Source organism: Cloeon dipterum, chromosome 1 (assembly GCF_949628265.1).
Source record: "Cloeon dipterum chromosome 1, ieCloDipt1.1, whole genome shotgun sequence".
Taxonomy (NCBI): Eukaryota; Metazoa; Arthropoda; class Insecta; order Ephemeroptera; family Baetidae; genus Cloeon; species Cloeon dipterum.
Window position 1 is genome coordinate 11,786,918 of NC_088786.1, and position 25,727 is coordinate 11,812,644.

General features: G+C 42.2%; 1 protein-coding gene across 2 annotated transcripts; it reads right to left on the reverse strand.

The window, feature by feature from the left end:
• Window positions 1-471: 471 nt before the first annotated feature.
• Window positions 472-25,369, reverse strand: LOC135937414 (uncharacterized). Of its 2 annotated transcripts, XM_065480567.1 has the most exons (6): window positions 25,262-25,369; window positions 19,082-19,311; window positions 16,921-17,032; window positions 12,072-12,208; window positions 11,065-11,332; window positions 472-8,759 (listed from the first exon to the last, which is right to left on the reverse strand). In XM_065480567.1, the coding sequence occupies exons 1-6, from the start codon at window positions 25,311-25,313 to the stop codon at window positions 8,632-8,634; spliced, it is 927 nt and encodes a 308-aa protein (XP_065336639.1). In that variant the 5' UTR covers window positions 25,314-25,369; the 3' UTR covers window positions 472-8,631. The 2 variants fall into 2 exon arrangements, with proteins under 2 accessions (XP_065336639.1, XP_065336643.1); XM_065480571.1 differs by lacking the exons at window positions 19,082-19,311; window positions 25,262-25,369 and adding an exon at window positions 17,166-17,300.
• Window positions 25,370-25,727: the final 358 nt, after the last annotated feature.

Below are 25,727 nucleotides of genomic sequence, written 5' to 3' on the forward strand. Positions count from 1 at the left end.
CTTGACAGAACAAGTTCATGGTCTTGTTCCGAGTAGACTTATCTTGTCATCAGAGGAAACTACTGCTCCCACCATTTGATAGCTATCATAAGCGCAATTATTTTTAATGAGGTTAAAAGCAAAAATTGCAAAAATCCGTAAAAATCCAACGTGCAATTAAATTAAATGATACTAGGGGCAAAAAAAAAACAAAATTTGTTTCCAAATCATTTCCATATATACTCAATATTGTCAAAAGAAACCAACGGGATGTTTTATGTGTTTTCTTCAACTGATAACATGATGAAATAATCAACAAAAATAACGTGTTTGACCTTGCGGACCTTCCGGCCTCTCTTATCCAGCAGCTATCAACTTCTGTTGTTCGAGTGCAAAGCTCAAATGATGTCCTCCACTTTCAAAATTTCTGACCCTCATATTTTAACATTTGCAATACATAATATGGTAGATCAAATTGAAATAAAAACCATATTTTTATTAAAAATAGCACATTTATTACAGTAAACAAAAGTACACTTGAACAATTTATCATGAAGCCAACAATCAATCGACACAACAAATATAATAGTCCAGGAGCTGGCGAAGGATTTTTTGATCGAAGGAGAAGGAGCTGATTTTCTCCACAGTTAGACCCAGAAAATTTTGAGCAAGGCTGTTTTCATCCGCGAACGCGAGCACCTCGCACTTTTCACCCGCGAGACTCGCGTCCGCCCCGTGTTTTCTGTTTGTCTCTGAAAGGACCTGGCAGCGGATCTCCCTAAACCATTTCATAAGTGTGTTTTTTATATTCTGTCTCTTTTAAAAACAAGTACTTCGTATTATATTACACATTAACAATTGACACGACAGCTGGGCTTTTTGGCTATTCACATTTTTTCGCGAAGAGAAAAGACAGAGAGAAACGACGTAGCGAAAAGAGTTTTCTTCTAAAATTTTTGCCATTCGCCGAATCGCAGACAAACTCTCGCAGCATAAATCGCAGAATGCATCAAAACCAATCTCATCCTAAAAATAAACAAAGTGTTTTCGCCTCCGGTAGAAAAAAAAATCGAACCCGTTGCGCAAGAGCGAGGTTCTGAGGGTTGCCAGCTGAATATTGCCGAGCAGTAAAACAGATTCGTTTCTGGGAAATAATTGAAAATCCGAAACGCAACCTGCGCCTCGGAGAAGGCAACAATCGGCCCAGCAGTCACCGGAATTAAATTAAAGAAGGAGATCACGGAGATCGTCAAAGAGTTTTTAGAACTGATCTAGTTTGAAAGCCGATTTTTTTGCTGGTAATTTTAGAAAAATCCAGCTCTCGTTTTATCAATTTAATCTCAAGTGACGTCCTATGTCACACCATTGACGCATCCCAATCTCCTCCACGGTCGGGCAGCTGGCAACCCTAGTGCGGGGGACGGTAAGCTGAAAGAGCTCCGGCTTGGCCCGAGGCTTAATGGGTGTTAGGCAAGCGGCACCGCAGCGCCGCGGCGCGTGTTGCCGGCCCACCAGGCGCTCGCTGCTGGAGATAGAGAGCCGAGTGTGCGCCTGGCTTGCTTCTACGGGGCTCGGGTGGCCAGCCACAGGTAGCAAGCGGCACAGGTTGCTCCTGCCCGACTCGCCTATTGACTGCCAAACCTCTTTCTTCCCATTCACGCGCGCGATAAAAAATAAATATACAGCGCTAGCCGATGACCGTCCTTCCCCCTCTCGCCTTCACTCACCCTCTCCGCCGTTCGCTTTTTATTTCCTCCGCCTGGATCTTCGCCCTCAGTGCTAATTAGAGTAGATTTACTTGCTATTGGCTAATTTGCGTTAAAGTTTATACTTTTACGAGCTTGCTAACAATAAAATCGACGCGTACTCTGTTGCGTGGCTCCTCTGTAAGTAAGCGTACCTAGTCTTATTGTGAGTATATATTCAGATCAGAGATTCGAGAGGAGATCTGCATTCTTCAGGGTATTTGAAAATAGTCAAAATTGTGCATTTTTCTCATCAAAATATCGGAATCAGTCGATTTTAGCATTAAAAACGTTAAAAACAAAAATTTCGGGATTTTTAAAGCATATAGCTGTAGGGGCGGACGCGATTTCGTGGTGAGGTTTGTGGAGAGTATCACAAAGGCCGACTTGGTCAGCAGTAGAAATAGGCCAAATTGCAACAGGAATTTCTCAATTTCGCCAATTTAGGAGTCACGAAATCGCTTCCAGACCCGCGGAAGAATGCCAAGATCTCCTCGTTGTTTCGAGTATTTTCAGAGCATTCTACTCCTATTCAAAATGCAGAAAAATTAACTCTCAGCGCGCGCGGCCATAAATTGTTGGACGAACCAAAAGCATGTACACATTTCATTTTGATTGAGGTCTATGCATGTTTGCCAAAGAGAGTTTTGCCTTGCTCAAAGTCGCCGAGAACTCGGCACCTGGACTAGGATGAAAACGCGTTTTCTGTCGTTCTGCATTATTAACTCGATCTACACGCAAAACGGAGAGCGAAAGCGGAAATGAAACGCAGGCGGCGAACCTCTTTTCTATGACAATTTTAAACTCCTTGCTTATTGTCACCGTGGTAATGTATATATGAGACGCTTGCACGTGCAGCCCGGCGGTGCCGCGGGACGAGTGTCCAGCGGCGTCGGCGGCGGTGCTGCAACTGCCGCTTCATTTATATATAATTGATACATTCGAGATTAGCGCGCAGGGCTGGAATAATTGACAGCTTGGTGGGTCCGCCCCGCGTCCCATTGGCTATATTTGATTATGTTTTCATTGTTAGGCCTGCGAGTGGCGCGCGATTGTACAAAAACACTTACTTAGTACAGTATGTAGAGAGACATCAGCTGCGGATTACTGTTCGTGTTTGTGTGTTTTGTGTGTATAGTGTATAGAATTATTATTGTACACCCAGAGAGAAGAGAGCAGAGAAAGAGAGCTTACTTACGAGGTGACGTATGTGTACGAGATAGTAAGTTATTATTACGGGGCGCTGCGTTTGCTCGCCTGCTTACGGCGTCCCTCACTCTCTCTACACTTCTTTGACATGCATAACTGTAAATATATAATTTCCGTTTGCCTTACATTCCTATTCGCTGCTGCGTGCGTGCCAGCCGAAACAGGTGGTGTCTCTTCCGCGCGATTCGCCGCTCGGATCGATTTCCGGCCAGGCGTGACAGAGAACGCGACAACAAAACCCTTTCTTTATTTCCTCCCTCACTACAAATAAGTGAGGTATGAATAAATCAGTACGGCTCAAAATGCAGCAGGTGCGAAATCGATGGTTTAATCATTTCACGGGGTGCTCTTGCAGTCTCGCTTTCGAAAGGGCGCGCGCCGCAAAAAGCGGTCCCGCGGAGCAAAGGGAATTTTTAATCGGGGCTTTTGAAGTGATATTGCTTTGCGCTCTCTACTTGTTGACTTTGCGCTTGTCGCAACTTGGTAATTAATTTCGCCGCTCCGTACTTTATAACGCGGCAAAAAGAGGCATTTTCGCACGCGACCGTAAATTAGTCGGCCGCGGAAACCGACAATAGCGGGCTTGCGGCTCCAAACGGATTATGGATTACTTTTAAAGTTTCTTGGATCGCAACGGCGCTGAAAAGTCGCTCGGCTCTGCTACAAGCTGCTTCGGATTTAATTGAAAAACGCCGTCCGCGTGTATTTCTCCGACAAAAAATCGTTAAAGGACGTGATGGGGAAAACAAAACTCGCCGGCAGCCGTGGGAAATCTGACTGGAAAAAGGCCGCGTTGGAACGAATTAAACTCAGACAGAGACAAAAAGCCTCGCGATTCGTCATCAGCGACGCTATTAGTGGCCTCCAGCAATTACATCCCAAACAATGGGATCAAGGCATACGTGTTCTTGCCCTGCCTCCCAGGCGAAATGCTATTATTACCTCTAATTGATAGCATAAGATTACCGCGACGATGTAACATCTAATCTCAGAGGGCGAAAAATAACATCAATGGTGGCTGTTGCAACCGCAGGGTTCGCAAAGTCCCGCTTTTTCTGAGAAAAAGTTTCTTTTTAGTTTTTCCTCAATTTAGCGCTAGTTTTCAAATCATGAACATGAAAATATTGTGTTTAATAGCCAAAAAATGTATTGTAAAAGTAATTTTTTATTTAACTGGTTAAATAAATAATAGATTTTTGGAATATTAATTGAAATTTCAATTTTTTCGTTTTAATGCAAAATAAAATCTGTAAAAAGCGTATCAATTCAACACGTATTTACAGCTGTTTTTCGCGCAATAAGCCAATAAACAAAATCGGCGTACCGCGGTAACGATTTTCCTCATTAGAACGCAATCTTCTTCGCAGATTTCCCTCGACTGCACGTGCTGCAATTCACACCGTCGAGTTGCAATCTCTCTTGAATGAAAAAGCGATTAGAGCGACAGCAGCCGCGGGGAGGAGACGAAATTGAAATGCACCTTGGAGAGTGAGAAAGAGTGCGAACACGACGTGGGAAAGATTAAAAAATGAGATTATCGATTGCTGCTTGCCGGGTGATTTTCCACTGCAAAGTTTTCTCATTACTCTGTTGGCGTGGTGACGTGCGCGCCGACGACAATGGCACAGCCCAACTTGGCCCGTGGTCGATGCAGAGAGGGCGCCGAGAGATGCGATCGCGTCCCACTGTGCGTATGACACATGTGTGTACATAACATGCATATTATGTACAACGCACATCCGCTCCGCACGCACCCTTTCACAGCAAGGGAGGAACGAACGCAACTTGTTTGCGTTGGGGGCCGCGGCGGCAGCCTGTCTGCACGCGCAATTGCTGTCGCGGCGCGTCGCACACACAAAGCGCCGCTAACCATGCCACACAACCGAGCAGCAAACGTTCTCGTTTCATTTCACTGCTCTGCGCACCGAAAAGCCACACCAAGCGAGCAGCAAGCAGCTCGCCAAAGGGCATGTTTCTGGAACCGGAAAAAATGAGATCCTCAGGCATCGCGAGACGAAAATAAGGATTTTCAACGTTTGTCGCGAGCAAAATGTTCCCTTTTAATTAGTTTTGCGCGCAAAATTCGCCAGCGGTATTACATGAATGGAAAATTTTAATTTCGCAGTCGTAAAGTCAAATTGGAGCACCAGCCATGACCCTGTGTTTTGAACAAAATGGAGCAATTAAATATTCAAGCTTTAATAAATATCCAATTTACGGAATGAATGACTTGTTTGATAATTAACCAAATGAAAAATGTTTTTGATGAAAATGGAAAATTTTCTGTATGGTTTTTTATCGGTAGTAATCAGAGGTTCAGGAATTTATTTTATAATAATCTTTTGATTTTGCATTAATTTGTGAACAGAAAAATGACTAAAATCGCACCACAAAGAGAGCGGTTTCGGTTTAGCATTGATTTCCCCAATGTATAAAATCTGCATGCGGTGCATGGTTCTTCATAGTAACTCGGTGTGCTTTTGTGAGACTAAAATATTTCAAACAGACAAGAGGAAATAAATCAATGTTAAAATAAAACCAGCTTATTTTCCTGTCTTTAAATTGGCAAAGTTCGAATAAAATTAAAACAACGTTGCACAGTTTTGAATTGTTTTAAAATTGACAGAAAATTCCAAACAAATTTCCCTGTTCTTCAAAATTCCGATAGTTTATTTAAAAGTATCTTCATTTAAAATAATTTTCTTTTTGGAAAATTCCTGTAAAGTTTTGCAAGAAATCAAGTAAAAAATCGTCACAAAATCACACATCAACGCATGAATTTTTTATGCATCAGGGTTTATTTGCTTTGCGCAAACGCTTCTTCCTGATTAAATTCAAATCATTTGAAAATCCCTCCCCTAGCCGGATGCTCCACGGCAAAAAATGAATCCTCTGGGACGTTTTTAGCTCCTCTCAGTGAAATAAATCGCGTTTTCATTTGGTTCATGTAAAATTCATCAGCACAGTGGGAGAATGCTGCGAAAGTTCCCGCGCAGATTCTCGCCATACGGAAACGAAAACTTGCGCTAGGTTTCGTCAATCGAGTCGGCTGTCGGCGCCCGTTGACCTTTACGCCTTCGTTTACGCCCACCCGGTCCGCAGGTGCACAAAGGGCAAGTCACTCGTTTTGCCCCGTGCGATAGACAGAACAGGAGTGGTGAAATAAAAAGGACCCTCGCCTCCAATTAGGGAGGGAAACAGCAAACACTCGCAGAAAAGAGTGAGTGGCCTGCGCCGCCGCCGCGTCTTATTCTGAAGAGTCGTCAAAAAATATGCAGGCGCGTCACTCGCTTTTGCTATTGTCAGGAAGAACGGAATCTAAGCTCGATTTTCGGATTGAACGATGAACCGGCAGAGACGGGCAGGCCCCCGCAAAAAGCGGGACTCGATAGCGGGTCTATTTTTTTATTCGTTATACGATTCGCGGCGAGGCAGATGACTTTCTTGCCCTTGGCGCGGTTGATTAAACGGATAAGAGCACGCCGTTGAAGGAAAATGGCACAGATAGTGGAGAAACATGCGCAGCAGCAGCAACCACGGCCGCTTTTTGAAGTGGAATATAGTTGCGAAATTGCTTCCATCTTTCGTGTCGCCGTGATTAATTGCCTGCGAGGCTAAAAAGTGGTTTAATTCGCAGGTGGTGGCAATTTTTCGCCTCGCCCACGCGGAAGGGGCTGCTTCGGTTGGCACGCACCGATAACGATTTCATAACTTTGTTATTATGCTGCGTATTTATAGATAGTAGAGGGCCTATTGCACTCGAGAGAGAGAGACTTAGTTGTAAAGCTAACGATTCGTTTAATTTTAATTGCAAGCCTGCTACGGTTTTGAAATCGATCGACGCCGAGTTGATACGTGTGTGCTGAGTGAAATCCTTCTCCTCGGCGGTGTCAGCTCGGATCGGCTGGATGCAACCTGTTAGGCGGGCGCGCCCAGCATGTTGCATACCCTGCCCCCCGTCGCCGCGCGCCGATCAATACGCGCGCAGCCCGTTTGCTCGCGCGTCATTCGCTCCGTTCACAAGACCTGCTGCTAGGCTTCGGCAGCAGCCAGCAAAAACGGACACACATACACACACTCACCCACACACTCTCGAGTGCGCTGAAAAACTCGACTAGGCGCTAGGCAGCGCGAAAACTGCATTTTTCATCAGTTTATCTGCCGGGAGAGAGAGATTCCATCCGTGCTCAGGCGGCGCGCACTCACACACGTGCTCCTCATTATATTTAATGCATTTGCTGGCGAGAAGCTCAACAAGTAAATTGGAATGTGCGGCCGCAATCGGTGCTATTTTCATTTTACAGGGATTGTAATTTTGTCCAAACAATAGATTTTCGGATTTTTCCTAAATTTCGGCAAAACCAAAAATTGCACATTCAAAGCTTAGAGGATATAAGTAGTGTTTTAATAGGTTAAGAAATTGATTTCAGTTTAATTTTTAGAAAAAAATAAAATCAAAGTTTGAAACTGCTTAAAGTTGGAAAAAAAGTCAAGCGTCAGAAAATTTGTCAAATAAGTTATGAAAAATTAAAAATAAGAAATTAATTGGTTGTGGCGTCATATAAATATGCACAATAAATTTCGAACCTTAAAATGTCAGCAAAATTCAAACGTTTTCCAATTTTCGGAATGTGAGGATTCATGTTTTTAATGATTTAAAAATCTGCTGCGGAAAAGTGCGTTTATTCCCGCAAATAACCACTGGACAGGCTTTTTTCGATTGTCAGCCCTTTTGCCATTCCCTGTCATTATCGCTCCGTCTCCCGGCAGACACGATGTGATTTTTGAGCAGGGCTCGACGAATTGTTACGAATGTGATTATCTTCAAATCAGTCAGAAACGGACTAACGATCAATATATATAAATAGTGTTTCGTTTTATAGGACGAACGAAAGCTGCAGCTGTGCTAACAAGCCAATTTCGAGCCCTGCACTCGTACTTTTAAAACTAATTTTAAGTACACGGTTTAATTGACACAAATCAACTTGGTGCTGCATTCAAAGGAACGTGCTCTCCCGTCGAAAACGTCAGCTCGAGTAAAGCATAAGAGCACAAGGATTGGCCTTCGCCGACACGGAACGAGTTAAAATGTGATTCATTTCCATTCAAGATTTGATTATAGCATGGAAGTGGATTCGTTCTTTTTCTGCTTTGATTCAGATTCTTTCAGAGTCGGGACCTGCCATCCCGCGGAGATAGGTACATTTAGAATTTCTTTTTCTTTTTTACCAAAAGCCCAGCAAAATATCATATTTTCGTCGCACGCATTTCCAAGACAACCACGCGCCAGGTTTTCTATGATCTTTGGTTTTACAGAATTCTGTCTCAAGGCGAGTCGCCAAACAACGAGATATGTGTTTAATTTCACTAATGCGTTCCATGTGAGTGAGCAATTACACTTAACTGTAATTACTTAGTTGCAATTACTTCTTCTCTCTCTTTCTTTCTTCATTATTATTTTTAGAGTATTATAATAGTGTGTTTTCTCAATAGATATATAATTATCTACCATCAGTATTCATCTTAATTTGCTGCGCCGCGAATTTCCCTTAATCTCAGCTTTTTTCGCGCAGAGTGTTTTATATTTGTCAGTTACTTTTTAATTTTTACTCTTTAAATACTTGGAAGATGATGATCGGGTGGTCTCTGTCGATTGCACTCTCAATTGACTAGAATTGCTGCTGCTGTCGTGCACCGCTCACCGTCCGCCGACGGCCAGCACGGCGGCCACGAAGGTGGCCATGGAGGCGGCCAGCGCGCTGGCCGACGAGTTCATGGTGGCGGCCGCCTCGGGGTCGGGGCTGGGCTGCGGGGCCATCACCTCGACTGCAACAGAAAGCACACACCACCTGTCACAAAGCGCGCCTGCGTGTGCCTGTGCCGCCGCCAGCAAAAAGCTCTTCTTCTTTCTTTCTATGCACCAGTGCGATTAAGTGGCCATTGTAAATCAATGAGAGAGAGAGAGAGAGACCGCCTCGGCTTGCCTTGCTTGCAAGACGCCGCACATCAAACCGAGCCGCACACATACGTTCCCCGCTCGCTTCAATTCTGCAGCTTTCCTCTGATGTGCTCTCCTCTTCTTTCATTCCGCGCCTACTTGCCAGTCGCGCGCGCGACTCGAGTGGAAAATTGTCGTTTTATTGTTCCGACCGACCCTACCCTTCGTAACAAGTGTGCTTTTGAGTCTGTCGTCATTGCTGAGAGCGAGAAACGCGGATTGCGGGGTGAGATCTCGAACTCAAATATTCATGACTAAGCAATGCGAGAGTCTCATACAAAAATAAAAAAACCGCGCGTAGTAAAAAAATAGACACGCCGGCGGATCGATGCTGTTGTGTGCTGTGTCAATAAATTTAGACAAATGATCGGAATTTGCCAGACGGGCAGAGAGCGCGATTCAAAGAATCGTGTCTGTCTGTTATTGAGAGCAGTCAATCGTTTTTGGAGACAGATTGAAGCATCATCGTATCGACGCTCTCTGCGGTTTTGTGAGTCGATTTGCAAGTGAAGTGCTGCTGCAATGCTGACGATACTTCAATAGCTAAAGCATCCATCCACTCTACAGAATGCAGAGAGTATATATTCTTGTTTCTCACGCCAGAGCAGAATCCTTTAATAATTGAAATAAATAGCGTTGAGAGATTCCAGCCAATTAATTCTTTTCCAAGCTCTGTAAGTGGCTAACTGACTCCCCAACGTCATTTATTTTAATTTTAAAATATTTATTCTCAACAAAAATGCTAGTGTCAAAAACGAGATAATTTTGATTTAAATCCTTAATTACAAAACAAAACATGTATTTATTGGAGTGGTTTGAAACAAAGATTCATTCTTTTCTCTCTACAAAACGCACTAGTATTTTAAAATAGGCTAATTAAGAAATAACTGGAAAAGCTTAATTTTTCTTTGGAATATTTTATTCCAGTGAATAAACAGATGGTTTTAAGTGCTTTAAGGGGGTCAGAAGACTTTGCAGGGTCATAAAGATAGTTTCAAGAGACGCTTTGAAGTCTGAAAAAGTGAGATTTTTGTTTTTTCAGAGCAAAAGCAAGTTGAAGCGATCAATTGAGTTATTTCTCTAGATGGTGCAATTAAACGAGTTAAAAAGTTAATTGGAGCTGTGTAAATCTGCAGCAAAGTTTGTTATAAAAGATTCTCGAGAGGAATTTACATTTTAAATGAACCATAAAAGCGTATCAGACACAAGCAACTTTTGAACAAAGCTCACAGCTCTGAACAGTAAATTCTGTTTCCGCTGTTTGTCACACGTTGTTGTTTGCCACTCACAAAAAAATTGACCACTTACATATGTCAACGCAGTAATCCTAGCGTGATGAATGAATTTGATTGAGTGGAATACAAACAATGAAACCAATTATCACACCAAATAAGCTGTTGTCCATACACTGTAATTTTCATGTCACAAAAAACGTTTCCCATTCGAATTTTGAAACAAATTAATGAGCTCATTAATTTAAAACACCGTTGAATAAACAGAGATTTCTTTTACGAAGAACAGAGCGGAAGAAAATTAAATAAAACCCTTGCGTGGAAAGAAGGACTTCTCAGCCACGAGATTTCACGCCAGCTTTAATTTTCCACTTTCGACGGAAAGGAAGGGGGTGAATACGTTTTCGGCGGTTAGCGAGCCGCGCCCTCTTTCAAGGGAAAAGAAGGAAGCATCAGAGGGCTTAATTGGTGCCTTTCCACGCGCATTGACGCGCGGTTTCATGCCCGGTGAAAAATGGGGAAAGCGTCATCTCGGGCGGCGGGCGGGCGGGCGGGCAGGCACGCAACCGCTAAGACCATAATAACGGAGCTCAAATCGCTTGTTTTGAAATCAATCGAAATTGAAAGCGAAGGGTCTGATATCACTAACAACAACCCGAGTAAATTGAGTTTGCTCACAAGAGCCAAATATTGCGAAACCGCAGGCACACACACACAGGGGCTCAAACAGGTTCGACCTGCTTGAGTGCCCTCATCAGCATGGCAACTGGCAACTGTTTGAATCTGCAAAGCGGCTCAAGGTCTGCGTATCTCCTTTCCAATTAAGTCTGGCATCGATCGGTGAGTGCGTATATGACAGTTTGGAGTGAATTTTCTATAATATAAAAGCGATGAAACGAACCTGTAAGCGAAGCCATTTGCTTGTCAGCGTAGCGCACCGAGCTGGGTCTCAGGTGGTTCTCGTGCTCGTCTTCGAAGCCGTGGAAGGCGGGAATGGTGGTGAGGCAGGTGAGTTGGACGAGGCCTGAGGCGGGCGGCGCGCCCGGTGCCACGCTCGGCGCCGGGATTACGTTATCCTCGCTCAGCTCCAGACTCAGCTGCACGGTCGAGAACGTTAAGTCGGCGAAAGTGCGTTGCCCAGGGAACACCTGCAGCAACCTGTCATCCACCTGCTCACCAATTAAACATTTTGATTTTCAATTAATTCACAGTTCAAGCCTCTATTGGATGGCAGAATATGGGGTATCAGGATCTAAAGTACACTTCTTTTTGGATTCGTTTTGCCTCCAATTTTAATGAATTTCTCGTTGAATTTTTTACTTTGAAATACTTTTGAAGAGACTCAAAATGAACGACAAGAGGAATATATAAATTCCTTTAATACCATTATAATACTTTTCCATCCCCTATATTTCATTTAAAAATAAACATGAATCTTAAAATATCCCGCCAAATTTACTATTATGTGATATTCAAAAAGGAAAAATACTCAATAAAATGAATTACTTTTTTGGCACTTATTTCAAATGTCAGATTTTTCGTATTCCCTTTAGTTAAAAGTCAATCAAGTTGTTAATGAATGTTTGGGAAGATCCATTGCAAATTTTGACACCTGCTGAGTGTCTCAAGTGTGTAATAAATTACCGAGGTGGAAATTTATCAACGTTGCGGAGATAAATTTGTTTCAAATTGAACCTAACTGGGTGGAAAGCCCATATTACATCGCGACAAATTCTTTACATGACGTCATCTGATTGATGACTGTAAATGTATTTCCCTGACGTCAAACCTCAAGAACTAAAACTCGTCATTTTTCCTTCCAATGGAAAATAAATTCGAATCTGATCGGTTCAGAACTTTAACTCGTGCATCTTTAAGAGTTGAAAACTGCAAAAATAGCACTCCTGCCTTTTTCCCGTTGACGATCCACGTGATGTCTGCTTCTGGCCTCGATGGGCTGGCGGTGCAGTTGAGCTCGAGTTTCTCGCCAGGCAAGTAGAGACCCGGTTTGCGTCCAGTGATGTGCGGTTCGGCTCGTTGCTTCACTGCCAAACAAGCGCAAGAGCAAAGTTCATCAATCAGGCTGTGCAAACGGTTTGCAAGTTTGCTTGCAAGTTCGATAACTATTTTCCAATGTACTCTATACGTAAGACTCAAGTAGCTTGTCAGCTTCCCGAAACTGCCTTTCCTCGGTTCGAGATTAGAAGTTTAAAATCGTTCTTTTTTGCCCCTATTACTGCATGCCCCCATCCAGACGAGCTAATTCTAATTAGTTGAACGAAGGGACATGAATCATGAAATTTAGTCTGAGCTTGTTATTTTTGCTGGCAGTAAGAAATTCAAGGTTAGTTATGCAGGCTTTAAACTGCTACAGATAAGTCAAAGAACATGGAAATTGTATGAATATTCTGCTAAAAATAGTGCTCAACAGAAATAACGAAATTCAGAATATTTCAAGATGCACTCTTTTTTATATTTATTTCACACAACTTTTTCAAGAGGCAAACAGAAACACAAGAAATTTTCATGATACATAAAGAACCACGCTGTCAGCTAAATTTTTATGCAGCGTATTTCTGCAGTGTTGAATTTTGCTTTGAAGGTTAAGTATGTATAGATGATGACATCTGCGAGGTAAAAACGAGCTGGCTTCCAGTAGAATAAAGCGTGATTTTATCATTCTCTTTAGCTATAAAATAGGAGCAAATATTATAAAACCCAAACCCTAGTGACGAATTTGTTTTTCCATAATTTATAAACTTTTAACCATACAATTTGTGAAAGGCGTATCTCATTAACTTGTGCTATTGTGTTTGATAGCAAACAAGGCTTTGCTTCTCATTGAAAGTGACTAGCTGGGGAGGGGAAAAACTCAGAAATATTTAAACGACGGCCATCAGCATGAAATAATGAAATGAATTTTTGGGAGATAGAAGGGTTGAAATGATGAAGACCGATGAATTCAGATGAAGAATTTTGTTGGTGAATTGGCTACAGTTGGAAATCCGATCGGACACTTAATCAAAAACCAGAACTGAAATTGTTTACAATAATAAGTGATAAATTCTTTTGTTAACTGACGGTTGGACTCACCCCTTTGAATCGGGTTCTGCACTATTAAACGAATCACGTCAGCACCGTGTGGCTGACGGACGAAAACTGAATTCTTATTTTAAAATCATCTTTCTGCTGTTAAACAATAATGCAAAATTACAATAATTCAAACCGCCGACAATTGTTGGCTTCCAACAAAAAGCAGGACCGCGTTGTTGTACCGCTACATTAGTCCGGGGGTCATAAACTGGAAGTTTGGAAAGCCAAGAAAAATTTAACTGGACCGACTTTGAATCGCCGTAATTAATCCAGCACATTGGTGTTGCACTGCGGTGTCGATCGAGCTTTGCGCTCCAGATCAGCCGCAATCATCAACTACCAAAAATCTAATATTTTGTCATACTGTACACTCTGTTGCACGGGAATTGTCGAAAGCGTTGTTCAGACAAGGACAAATGGAAAGGAGCGTGAACTCCTATTCCACTTTAAGAAATGCAACAGCGAGAACAGCGCGTTTGAAATTATTTTGGTCTGAAATTTACATGACTTTGTATATCAGCAAAAAGGAAAATTCTTAGGTGACACATTTTGTCTTTGAATTAAAATTAAGGAAACTCAATCGCGACCGAATTTTTACCCGTGTCAAATGAGGCAAACCTTTTTGTGATTATAGTCGAGCAGAACTAGGCGTCTTTTGTTCTTTCGCGCGGGCCCTACGCGGACGCAGTTACTGCTTCGCATTAAAATTCTTCATTTTTCTTCTCATTTTGCCGGCCAAGGAAAAGACTTCTTTACTCCACACAGACAGGGAGGCTCTCAGGCGAAATTGTCGCGGCCGCTGACACAAACGGGGATAAAACTTGGAAAATTCTTCAAGCTGGTGCGATGGTCGATTGTATCTCTTGATTGTTGGTTGATGCTGATGACTTCAGTTGAAAATTCTTGCGTTCTAACGGTTGATTTACTTGTTATGTTGCTCATCAGCATTGTTGCGGATTTAAATTTTGGGATTGTTGTACCCGAAAAATCTTGAACTTGCGATTTTGCAGTTTGTGAGTCCACTTTGTGTAACGGTTTTCGGTCTCCAATAAAAAATGGTTGGTGCTTGCGTTCGCCGGGTTTAAGGAAACCAGTGGGCATCCGAGCTTGCTGGTGTCCGGCGAATTCGCATCTTGAAATGGCTAGACTGTGATACTTGAAATGGTTTGACTGTGATACTTGAAATAGTTTGGCTGCGTTACTGTCACGTCGGGGTCACCAATTTGGGAGAATGAAGAGTTGAAATGATGAAGACCGATGAATTCAGATGAAGAATTTTGTTGGTGAATTGGCTACAGTTGGAAATCCGATCGGACACTTAATCAAAAACCAGAACTGAAATTGTTTACAATAATAAGTGATAAATTCTTTTGTTAACTGACGGTTGGACTCACCCCTTTGAATCGGGTTCTGCACTATTAAACGAATCACGTCAGCACCGTGTGGCTGACGGACGAAAACTGAATTCTTATTTTAAAATCATCTTTCTGCTGTTAAACAATAATGCAAAATTACAATAATTCAAACCGCCGACAATTGTTGGCTTCCAACAAAAAGCAGGACCGCGTTGTTGTACCGCTACAAATTCATCTCCAGGAGTTGTAGATAGCCCACGGGATGTGCCGAGCAGAGGCTCAAGAAGAAAATGTAAAATTTTCAGAAAGTTTCAGTTCAAAATTTAAAATTGTGTTGGATCTCTTCATGTAAATATGCAAATTGTTTCGTCTATTGACTCTTAATGGTAATTAGCATTCAACACGAGTGGCAGACATTTTCTGTTGCGAAAAGTTGACTTTTGCTTTTGCAGTTATATAACATCATAAAACAGTTCCCACAGAAGCAACACTTCTTGCTCTTTCGCTTTAATTACTTTGCACACGTTCCGTTTCAACACTTAAAAATAAACTCTCGTCGGAAAGGTTCATCAGAGGCGAGCAAAAACTTTTTAGCATATAGGTAGAGAACGCGCACTTGAGAGCGCGTAACAAAAGTGCGCGTCTGCTTTCAGTTTGGATAACACACGCGTTTGGCCAAGTGATCAGCAGCGGTGGATTTAATGTCGCATCATCGAGGTCAAGCGCACGAATCAGCTAGGCTGCTGACAAGCGGTAATTTAGATAAAAATGCAGACGAGGAGGCCTTCAAAGTAGCGCCGTTAGCGTTGGCTCCACGCGCCGCCAACCGAGATAAGAAGGGCTCGGGGGGCGCGCTCACGGAACCCTTTGTGCCTCGTCTCTTTCTGTGAAACTTTCTCTTGCAGCTCTTCGCAGCATTATTTATTCAATATATGTATGTTGCATCAAGCAGCGCTGCTTTCTGCCCGTCTTTTTGAGAGCGGTTAAAGCATAGCGTTGCGCGCGCAATCCGCACTGACTGATTCCTTTGCCGAGCGTGTGATTAGATATATGCTCGGTGAAAAGGATTTTCGCTCGGGTGTGCTGCGGCCGCAACACGCTTTTCCCATCCGCTCTGCTCCACCGGAAAGTTTGTGGTGAAAAAGTTGTCGGAACGAAGAGATGCGAATTTACGTATAATTAGACTAGATTAGCGTGACGCAAACTTTCGGGGAGGTATTTTGACATCTTAATTAACTAATCTGGAGATGATGAATTATTGATTGGCAGTTGCTAAGTGTGATGAAGCAGTTCCATCCCCGATGGCAATCCTCTAAACTCGGCCAAAGATAACAGGATAGTCCCTCTCCACTGATGACTTTTTTATGAATGGTCTTTTTTCAAGGCTTGTCAAGAGCCCAATTCAATACGTTTAATAAACCTGCTGTCCATAAATTAAAAAATGTGATTAAACTGTTGGAAATTTTTGGAATTAGCCTGAAATTGGAATAAACGAAAATTTTGCGTTGCAAAAATATTCTTTTGGCTAGTTTCAATGATTACTAATTAACGGTTTTGCTTCACTCCTTGCGAATTATTCAACACTATTGAAACCAAAAGATTTTTAACCCTTATGAATTGGGAACGTTAATGTAGACTGAATAAAATTTTTTAAGTATTACTTATTTTAAACGAGAATAAATTATGACTAATCTTGCTTATTAAAATATAATTATACCTTATTTCCTCTCTTCATGTTTTGGGCACAGTTATTTCAAGAATTTTCGTGTCTTGTGGAAAATTTTCGGCCTCTATACATGCAGTTTAAATTTATTTTCCGGCTCTCCAATTTTGAGCCAAACCACGCGATTCAATTTTCCTAACAAAATATTATTGTTATAAATGGAAGTCGGGTGCCCTAATTAGTGTGTATTATTTGCTTAGTTCAAACAGTATGGAAATGGCCCAAGTGACAAGTGCTGAAAAAGAGAGGTTAGAAATTAAAATCAGCATATTTCCTTCCCCGGAAATTCCCGTCAAAGTCAGTTACACTAAAATTGAAAATTCAACAATTTCTTGGCACAGCAATTTGCACCCGAGCCTTTGTAGGAAAAAATCCAAAGCACCCTGTGATAAATACGTATTGTAAAACATCTCATGTGATTATAACATTATGGATTGCTATTACAAGCCTGTTTTTTCTGTATACCTTATATTCACATTTTAATCATTATGCTGCACGCAAATCACGTGCGTCCGCTCTCCACGTATTTAATGGGAGCAGAGAGCGCATGGTGGCATGCATCAAATCAGTGATTAGCTTTACTCACGTAGAACGGTGAGCTGCTGGTCGTTGGAGGCTTTCGTGTAGATGGGCGTTTCGGTGGAGACCTCGCACGAGTAAAATCCGCTGGCCTCAAATTGCAGGTTGCGCAGCATCACCTGCGGATTAGGAGCAATTCGATGCACGAATTAGACGCGTGATCACGCGAGACTGAGTACACTTTGGCTAATTCAAAAAGCGAGTCGCTTTTACTTGCAATGTTTGTTTGTACCGAAAACAAATGTGTGTCACCTGTTGTTTGCTGGATGGAAGCAACAGACTGTTTTCACAGCTCTCTGCGCTTTCATCTGAATATGTTAATTTGCCGCAGCTGAGCACGCACTTTTTTACTTTTTTGTTTCTCTCGTGCATAATGAATCATGAAAACACGCAGTGCACAAAAGGCAGCGTCGAGCGTACAGGTGGCATTTCGTAATTTTTGCCAGTGCCGCGCGTCGCGACTCAATGCCGTCTCTTTGACATTTATTTCGCTGGCAGCACGGAACACTCCATTATTGTCGTCACTCGAATAAAGTGTGGTGCTGCTCCAGCCAGTCTTGCGTACATTCCATAGCATGCAATTTTTCATGCTGCACGCCGACCATTAAGAGCGGAAAAGAAAAAGAGAGAAATAATGGCAAAGGGCTGCGTTTTTTAAAGGTGAAATGGATAACATGAAATGCCACTCTTTATTTGTTCTCTCTGGTTGCACTCAAAGGATAATAATCATTACTCGCGCTTTTATAAAAAGATTTTTAATGGTTTCCGACATTTTAGGTCAGTCTGCTTGTTACTTGGCATTATACTCGGAATCATTAAAAGTGTAAAAACGAAGTGTTTGATATAAATCTACGGAAAAATGTAATTTGTTTACTTTGATTAACTCTCAGACATTGTAAAATGAATATTCTCTGTAAGTGGAATAAAATTGAACCGAACTTGCTAGTATTTGCCATGGGCAAATTTACTTTCGTTCTAAGAAAATTTGATCAAGGCATACTTTTAAACGCGTGAAACCATCATCTTTTCAGTTCAAATATTTTTCTTCAGTTTGAAGTACAAATTAGTATTCTAATTTAAAATATCAGAAAATATATAAAGAAATTTGGATATCACATATCACTTTTATGTTGTTAACATTGTTCAAAGAAGTTAAATAAAACACAGAAGAAATTCAAGAACGCATAACATACCATTAAAAATTGAACCGCACTCTGCGCAGACTTTATTTTCTCCAATTGTGAAAAGAATATATAATAGGCCTGGAAAAATCAGCATTTCGGAAGAAAAAAATTATCGAGAGCCGGTAATTGAAACCAAACTATTCGATTTTAATATGAATTTACAAACAAGTAAAAAATAATAGCAAATGAAATGTCCTCCCTCGGGGTTGCTTCCAATTGGTTCTTCCACGGAAATTAAAAAACGGACCATCATTCGTATCTCAAAGCAACAACTGCTAATTTGTTTCTTTTTCGACAAATTTCAGCATGTGCATGCCGCGAGAATAATTTGCATTTCAGTTGCGCCTTCTTCAATGACAAACTGGAAACTTGACGAGAAAGAAGGAAGCAACGAGGATGAAGTCTGTTTTACGATTACTATGATTTAAAAAAATAATTTATCAAAGATAATGTTTCAGACTTTCCAGTTTTCTATAATAAATCCAGTTTTCTCTATAAAGAGATGATGAAATTCATCTTCTCTGACTGTGAGATTCGATCAATTTTACAACTGGCTACTGGCGTCGTACAACGAGTGTTTTTTCCTTCTACAAATATTAGTTAAAATATAACTTCCCGCGCTCTCCATTTCCCACATTTTAGAGCAGCTTTCACATAGTTGAGAAGCAACCACTAATGAAATCGAGTTCTACCCTCGGCGTGTCTCACTCGGCAGCCGAGCAAACACATTAGGAAAGCACTTTCTGCGTTTAGCACGCAAAATATAGAGGATCATTTCCAGAGCACGGAATCCGGAGGCAAAGTTGCGGCGAGGGGACGGGGAGCGACCATTCAAAGTGTCACACGCACAAAAAGTAAAAATGCCGCTTTCAAACTTGTCTCTTCGCACAATTGGGGCCCCGGGAAGCAAACACAAACAGAATTGCCGACTCGCCATATAATAATTCGCGTGGGCAAAAGTGAGAATGACACGCGGGCGTGTACCTGTCGTTCGTTGGAGTGTCGCCAGTCGAGCTGCGCGCCGGGGGTGGTAAAGTTGCGGTACGGGGGTTGACGTCCACGCACAAACTGGAACAACTTGCGTCCGTCGCGCAGCCACTCAATCTTGTGCAACTGCTCGCGCGCGACGCTGTGTTCGCAGAAGAGCAACACCGAGCCGCCCATCTCCACGAAGCGAGGCACCCGCAGGGACACGTGGAACTGCACGCTCCCCTCTGCGAAAAATACGAGCAAACACTTGTAAAGTTATCACCCAATTTAGGGCGGTGGCAAAAAGAGCGTCTTTCACTTGGAAAAAACTCCAAATTGAATCACAAACATACTGTTTCTTTGCTACTCATTAGCAAGGGAACTAAGAAAAAATGTGGATCGATTTATTTTCAGAGTCTTTCACATGTCGACCATAAAACTCACGTGCTTCATTTGCAACTTCTTGCACCCAATGCATTTGTATTTTTTTTATAAATTTTTAGAATAGGTGCAACATGAAACAGAATCCACGGGAACACCAAAAACGAGGATAATTTCACTTTATTATTTAATGTTTTCATATCACTGAAACGCCCAGTCACCCATGGCAACCCTATAATTAAAACGATTAAAAACGTAATAGCGGGGTTGCTCCATGCTCCGCTGTGAAATAAAAAAGTGTTTTATCACACAATCAGTATCTCGTTTTATAAAAAAAACACCATAAAATTAATGGAAATAAAAATGTGATGTTATCCGCGGTAAAAATAACTACCATTTTATTGATCAGATTTAAATCTGCTCTGCTTGTTGAATGAGAGGTGTGCGCGCAGTCTCTCTACTATATTTAGTTTTTCAATTCTTAATAAAGCGCATATATCCATCTAGAGATTATATCAATTTAAAATGTAGACTGCTTCGTCAGCTGAAACCATTCAATTTAACGTCTTTGCGTCAGGTCTCTTGGAAAATGCAAACTCGCACAATTGCTTAGCATATAGACGAGGAGAAAGGCGGAACTTGAGAAAGGCTCACATCTTCTGCACAATTACGGAGTTATTCTAGAACCAACGACCGTTGAATACTCGTTTGATTGCGCAACTTTCAGCGGCATTGCCATGGAAATCCGCGACTAATGCCATTACAAAAACGATTTTATGTAATTTGTTACTCAATCCCGAGTTCAGCGCTGTGCAACCTGCGCGTCAGAAGTGATGCACCGGTTGCCTATCTGATGCACAATTGCGCTTTTGTGTCTGCTTGTTTGAAATGAAATGTAAATACGTGCCTTATTTCCGAAATGTTTATTTTGCTGTGGCTTGATAAATTGTTAATTACTTGAAAATCATCCTGGCTCCAATGTAGGCAGCTAAATTTGAAAATATTTACCACAAAGCGAATCCAAAAAAAGGATTTTCCGTTCCTGACCTTGTTCTGTCTGGTTCTGGCAATATAAATTTCCCTGAATTATCCTTTTCATGACTGCAATTTTCAGATAACAAAAGTTCCGGATTTGTTCTGAAACTTTAACTGCGAAACAAGGGGTGTATATTAAAAGTAAAATAGGAAGCAGAGTGACTTGAGAATATGTCCAAAGTTAGTAAAATTATCTGCTTTTCAAAAGCATAGTTCATTACCAGACATTGAAGCCCGAAATCAGCAAGCAGGTACCACTTTAGTACATTGTGAAGATTGCAATAAAAGTTTTATCGTTGGCAGTTTTGCCACTCCTCCGAGAATTGTTAAATTTTAATAACGAGCTTATTCCCTCAGGTGGTTGCCAAATTTTTCATCATTTTCACGCCCGCCTTCATGCAAAATGTTGGCTCGCACAGCACACTCAGTGAAAAAAGCTTATTATCCATATTCATGGGCGAGCACTTGCTTTTCTTGCGCTTTGTTAGCACAGATGAAACAATAAATAATTTACTCCAAAGCAAACAAAACTTTGTGCCAGGGAAAACAAGTCTCAAGAGACGAGCGAGCGCAATCCGCTTATTTAGAGTGGAATGTGTTCGCCCTGCAGGCGAAATTTGCCCATTCTATCCGTCCGTGCGCCGCGTTATGGATGTTTGTGCACGAGGCAAGTGCGGCAGGAGAGGAGCAAAGTGCACCTCAGAACGACCCTTTCGCGAATTCCAACTGGCCTTTAGAGACGAGACTGGCCGCGTGTGCGGTCGACCTTGCACCGTGTATAATATTCGCTGTCGGGCATTGTCAACAAAAAGCCCACCATGTGCCGGGAATATTTTTGAAAATGTTGCACGGTGTGGTCACGTTGAATAGGAATGATGCTGCGAAACTCAGAAAAAAACTTGAGGACTGAGTTGAACCTAAAATTACCGGGGTAGCACAGTTTAAAAAAATGTGCATGCTCATGGTGGGCACTATATCCCTATACTTGACAATCTCATTTTATTTCCTTACAAGGAGTCTACCCGTTATAAGGCACACACAATGAATTATATCTCGCCAACGCTGTAAATTTTTGAAACAATTTGCAAACTCTGATTTTAATATCTGAAATGCACGAAAAATTGTGTAGAAATCGAGTTGGAAATTGTAAGGGGGCGTATTTAGAATGTAGAATCAGATAGAAGGGTCCAAAAGAGGCTAATACATTTCCCCCTATCCCTTTCACTTTTAATCGCGAAGTTAAAGCTATGGGGCCTGCAGGTACTCCTCTACGCTAAAATGCTCAAGGGATTGCTTCTTGTTTGATTATTTCCCTTTGTAGATATAAGGAGGGAAAAACATCCCAAATTATTGAAAGGATATAGCACAACTTTGTTTATATGAAAGACTCGTAGAGGAAGAATAAACAGTAAAACAATACAAACAAATAACAGGATTTCCGAAATATTAAAATCAACGATCAATTTTAAAATTGGTGACAGTTGTGCACTTGAACTATGAAGTTGCTTTTTTAAGGATATAAACCTGTGATAAATCATATTTTTTCAATAGATGGGAAATTTGAAAACTCATTTAAATGCAAAGAAATTCAACATGACTATACATTTTTATATAAAAAAAAACATTATTTTTAACCGTATAGCAGTAATAGGAAGTAGGAACACAACGAGCAGAAAATCGGCAAAAGCGGTTAATGACTAAGGTAATCCCCAGCGCTCTGAGCCGCAAAAAAAAACAATTCGATTTGAGAGGAACTAAATCGCTAGAAATAGGTTGTGCCCCATTTTGTCTCTGAGACTGTCTGCTTTGATTTTAACTCAGGATGAGCGCATAGCACTATAGCACATTCGCCTACCTGGATGTGCAAAATTTTATTGATTTGTAGGCTGTTTTAAATAATGATGCTCCTCTTACGACGCAGTAAAGCTCTCCTGACATTGTTATGCAGTCTTTCTCTCTTGACCTCTGAAACGCAGTGGCGTTAATGATTTTTCTCCGTCATATAGGTCATGTCAATAAAAAATTAAAATGCATTTCTGTGCAAATGTTGAAAGCTTCATGTTTGTAAAGTGTTGAAGTTACTATGTTGACTTATTAGAACGAGAATAAAACCAGGATCTCTCTTGAGATTTCTTATGGATGGGAAAATGGAGCACATGACTTGGATTTTAATATTTCAAGCTGTTCTAGGAGAGACGACAGGAAACGATTTCATCAGATGGGCCATCTATATTATCTGCCTGGCGATACACAGCAAGTCAATATTATCATTAGGCTTGCCCTTTTACTCGAATCAGCTTTTCCCGGAGATCGGAGAGTCAACATAAATTTTCCATGAATCATGCATGATATTTTGGTGCAAGGAAAATCAATTTCTATATCGGCTTTTTGCTTTAGTAGACTTGTTAGCTGAAAGAGCGGCTCTTTACTTTCAATAGCAATCAAGGACACGAGTGCAAAAATGTTTGAATTGAAATATTTAGAAATTTTAACGCTTTTTAGCCGCTTTGCTGCTGACTTTTTATTGAGTTGAGCACGCGCTTCATGTGGGGCATGATCTTTTAGTGGCAACTCAATTTCGGAATTCCAATTTTGCCTCGCCCGCGCGCTGGCAGACTATATAATAAAAGCAAGTTCATCGCGTCGCTGCACCTTCAACGTTTTGATGGAATTTTTGAGATCGCGATGAGGTGCCGTGTACAAACGACGGTAAATCTAATTTTTGCGAGCAGTGAAAACGGCATTCTTCAATAAATTTCAAAGAGGAACCAAAGTTCTTTAATTTTTATCTTGGATTCTATTATATTTCAAACGTTTTTTTTTCTTTCAAATCGTTTAGAAAGTTTATATTATTTTTACTCCGAGTGTCACTCTAGAAACGTCAGTGCTGATCTGGAGAGAGAGAGAGAGAGAGAGAGAGAGAGAGAGAGAGAGAGAGAGAGAGAGAGAGAGAGAGAGAGAGAGAGAGAGAGAGAGAGAAGAGTAACTGATTTTAAATTGCTTTCGAAGAGCGCTTGAAAAAAATCCATAATTCGCGCTCCTCCAGCGCAGCAGCTATACATAGAGAGCAGCGGAGTGTTCTATCATGTGCGACAAAAATAGTCGGATCAACGTGAACGAGCGCAAACCTTCCTGGATTATATGGGTCCGCTGATGACTATGTATCACTGCAACAACGCGAATTGATTTTAATATCCCTGTGTAGAGTTCACAAATCCTGGTTTCGGATTACACACACTCATTTAATCGGCCAAACCATCACGGCGTGTAATTCAGCCGCGTTTACTCGACCCCGAAAAGCTCGATTTGGAAAGTGGCGGACGTGTTTGAAGCGCCTAACGGCCGTAAAGCACAACTTTATCTATTACTCTATCGACGTTTGCCCACAGCACATAAATAAAATCCCGCCGCCGTCGGCGAAACAGGCTCAATTAACAAGCACAGCACATGAAGCGGTAAATGCGAAATGCGGGTTTTCGGAAGAGGAAAACGCGCAGAAAATACAAAAATTTAGGCTGTCTCGCTAGCTAGAGAAATAATGGAAAACGATATTTCAGTGCCAAAACATGACAGACAAACAATGTATTTATGCAATTATAAATTAGATATAACGTTGGATAAACGATTTATGTGAATTTGCAAACTCTTATTAGAGGCAATTGACTAATATGCTGCGAATATATATTTTACAATTTAACGTGTGATCAAAAACCAATGAGTGATTATATTCTCGTTGGGAAGTGTATTTTGTTTCGATGCGACCGATGAAATCGCGAAAATTGGTGCTTTCCCACTGTGCGAATTTCGCCGAATTGAGGTAATTTCACACCGGATGCGTGCATGTGTGTGTGTCACTCATCATTTTGCACTCAAACATGCTGTGGCTTACACCATGAATTAATAAGTTGCAAAAGTCCATATCGCGTGAATAAATTGATTTCCTCTCGTGTCGCGTTAGTGGGACAAGAGCGGTGACGATCACCTCCATCAATCTTAATAACACGGGCGCGCGGACCTAAATTTTTAAGCTGCCGCTTAAGACGCACTTTAGGAAGGAAAAGAGGCGCGTGTACCCCATTACCTGCCTCCCGCTAAAGAGCCTCTGCACATTTAAATTTCACGAGAGACCGCCGCATTAGCGCCACCGACCCGAAAATAAAAAGGAAAGGTCCACTCCAAAAGATAAAAATTAAATTTATTTCTCTGCCAGAGGGTTTGAATTTATCAATGTTTCAAAGGGTTCTCTAGAATATTTCATGAGATCGGAGCAAAGAGGTGAATTTTAAACAGATATGCGTAAGTTGAAAAAAATAAACTTTCGTGCTACCAATATTGGCAGCTCAGGAATTTATTCTCTCGATGCTTTTTTATTCATTTTTTTTATCGCGCAGCAAAAGGTGAGCTTTTTATGACTGTCAGCCGATTTTTAAACTCGATTTGCCGATATGAAGCAGAAGCGTGCGCGTAGAGAATGAATAAACCAACCAAATTCAATTTCAGTCCTCCACAGCTCACTTGGTGAATAAAGAAATAAATAATGGAACGACTCGGGCCTCTGGGCAGCGTTGTTCCGCGGCCGCGGGGCAAAGAGCACGGTCGAAAGTGCCGAGTTAAGGGGGAGAGGCGGGTCAAACGCCTGTTGGACAACCAGTTGATCCGCGGGTCGAGATCAATAGGCGGCCACGACGGGCCACGGGGGCGGCCGGCGGCCAGTTGGAGGCCGGCGTCGGGCGTGCCGGGCCGGTGGAGCGGTGACAGGCGGCCGGAGCGGCCACTCACCTGAGAGGCCGACGGCGGCCAGCAGCAGCAACGGCAGCAGGTGCCTGGCCATGTCCTCGCCGCAGCCCGGGCGCTCAAACTCTGAGCCCGGGGGCGGCAGTGCGCAGATGCGCCCTCGGCCGCCGCGCAGGGCGGCGCCCTCGCGCTGCGCCACCCGTGCGGCCAGCGCCACCGGCGGCCGCTGCCACCCCCGACCCGATCGATCCGCCCCCGCCTCCACTGCCGCCGCCGCCGCACTAATTTTAGCCAAAATCGACCACTAGTTGCATGCGGCGGCGGCCCTTTCAACGCGCCCGCTCAATCACTCACCTCATTCTCGCAACAAACCGATTTCTCATTTCACTCCGCGTGCAATCTGATTGTATTATCTCGACCCCACGCGCGCGCGTGTGCGTCCCTTGCGCTGGTGCAGCTGACACGACGTTAAATCCGTGAAAGCCGAAACTCATTAGGATATCGCAGCGCC

What these genes read in the sequence shown, in the direction of transcription:
- LOC135937414 (XM_065480567.1), bottom strand. Translation starts at nt 25,313, where the DNA reads ATGGCCAGGCACCTGCTGCCGTTGCTGCTGCTGGCCGCCGTCGGCCTC. An exon ending in GGCCGCCGTCGGCCTCTCAG is followed by an intron (nt 19,312 to 25,261) that starts GTGAGTGGCCGC and finishes TATTTTTCGCAG; the next exon opens with AGGGGAGCGTGCAGTTCCAC. An exon ending in GGATCGTCAACGGGAAAAAG is followed by an intron (nt 11,333 to 12,071) that starts GCAGGAGTGCTA and finishes ATTGGTGAGCAG; the next exon opens with GTGGATGACAGGTTGCTGCA.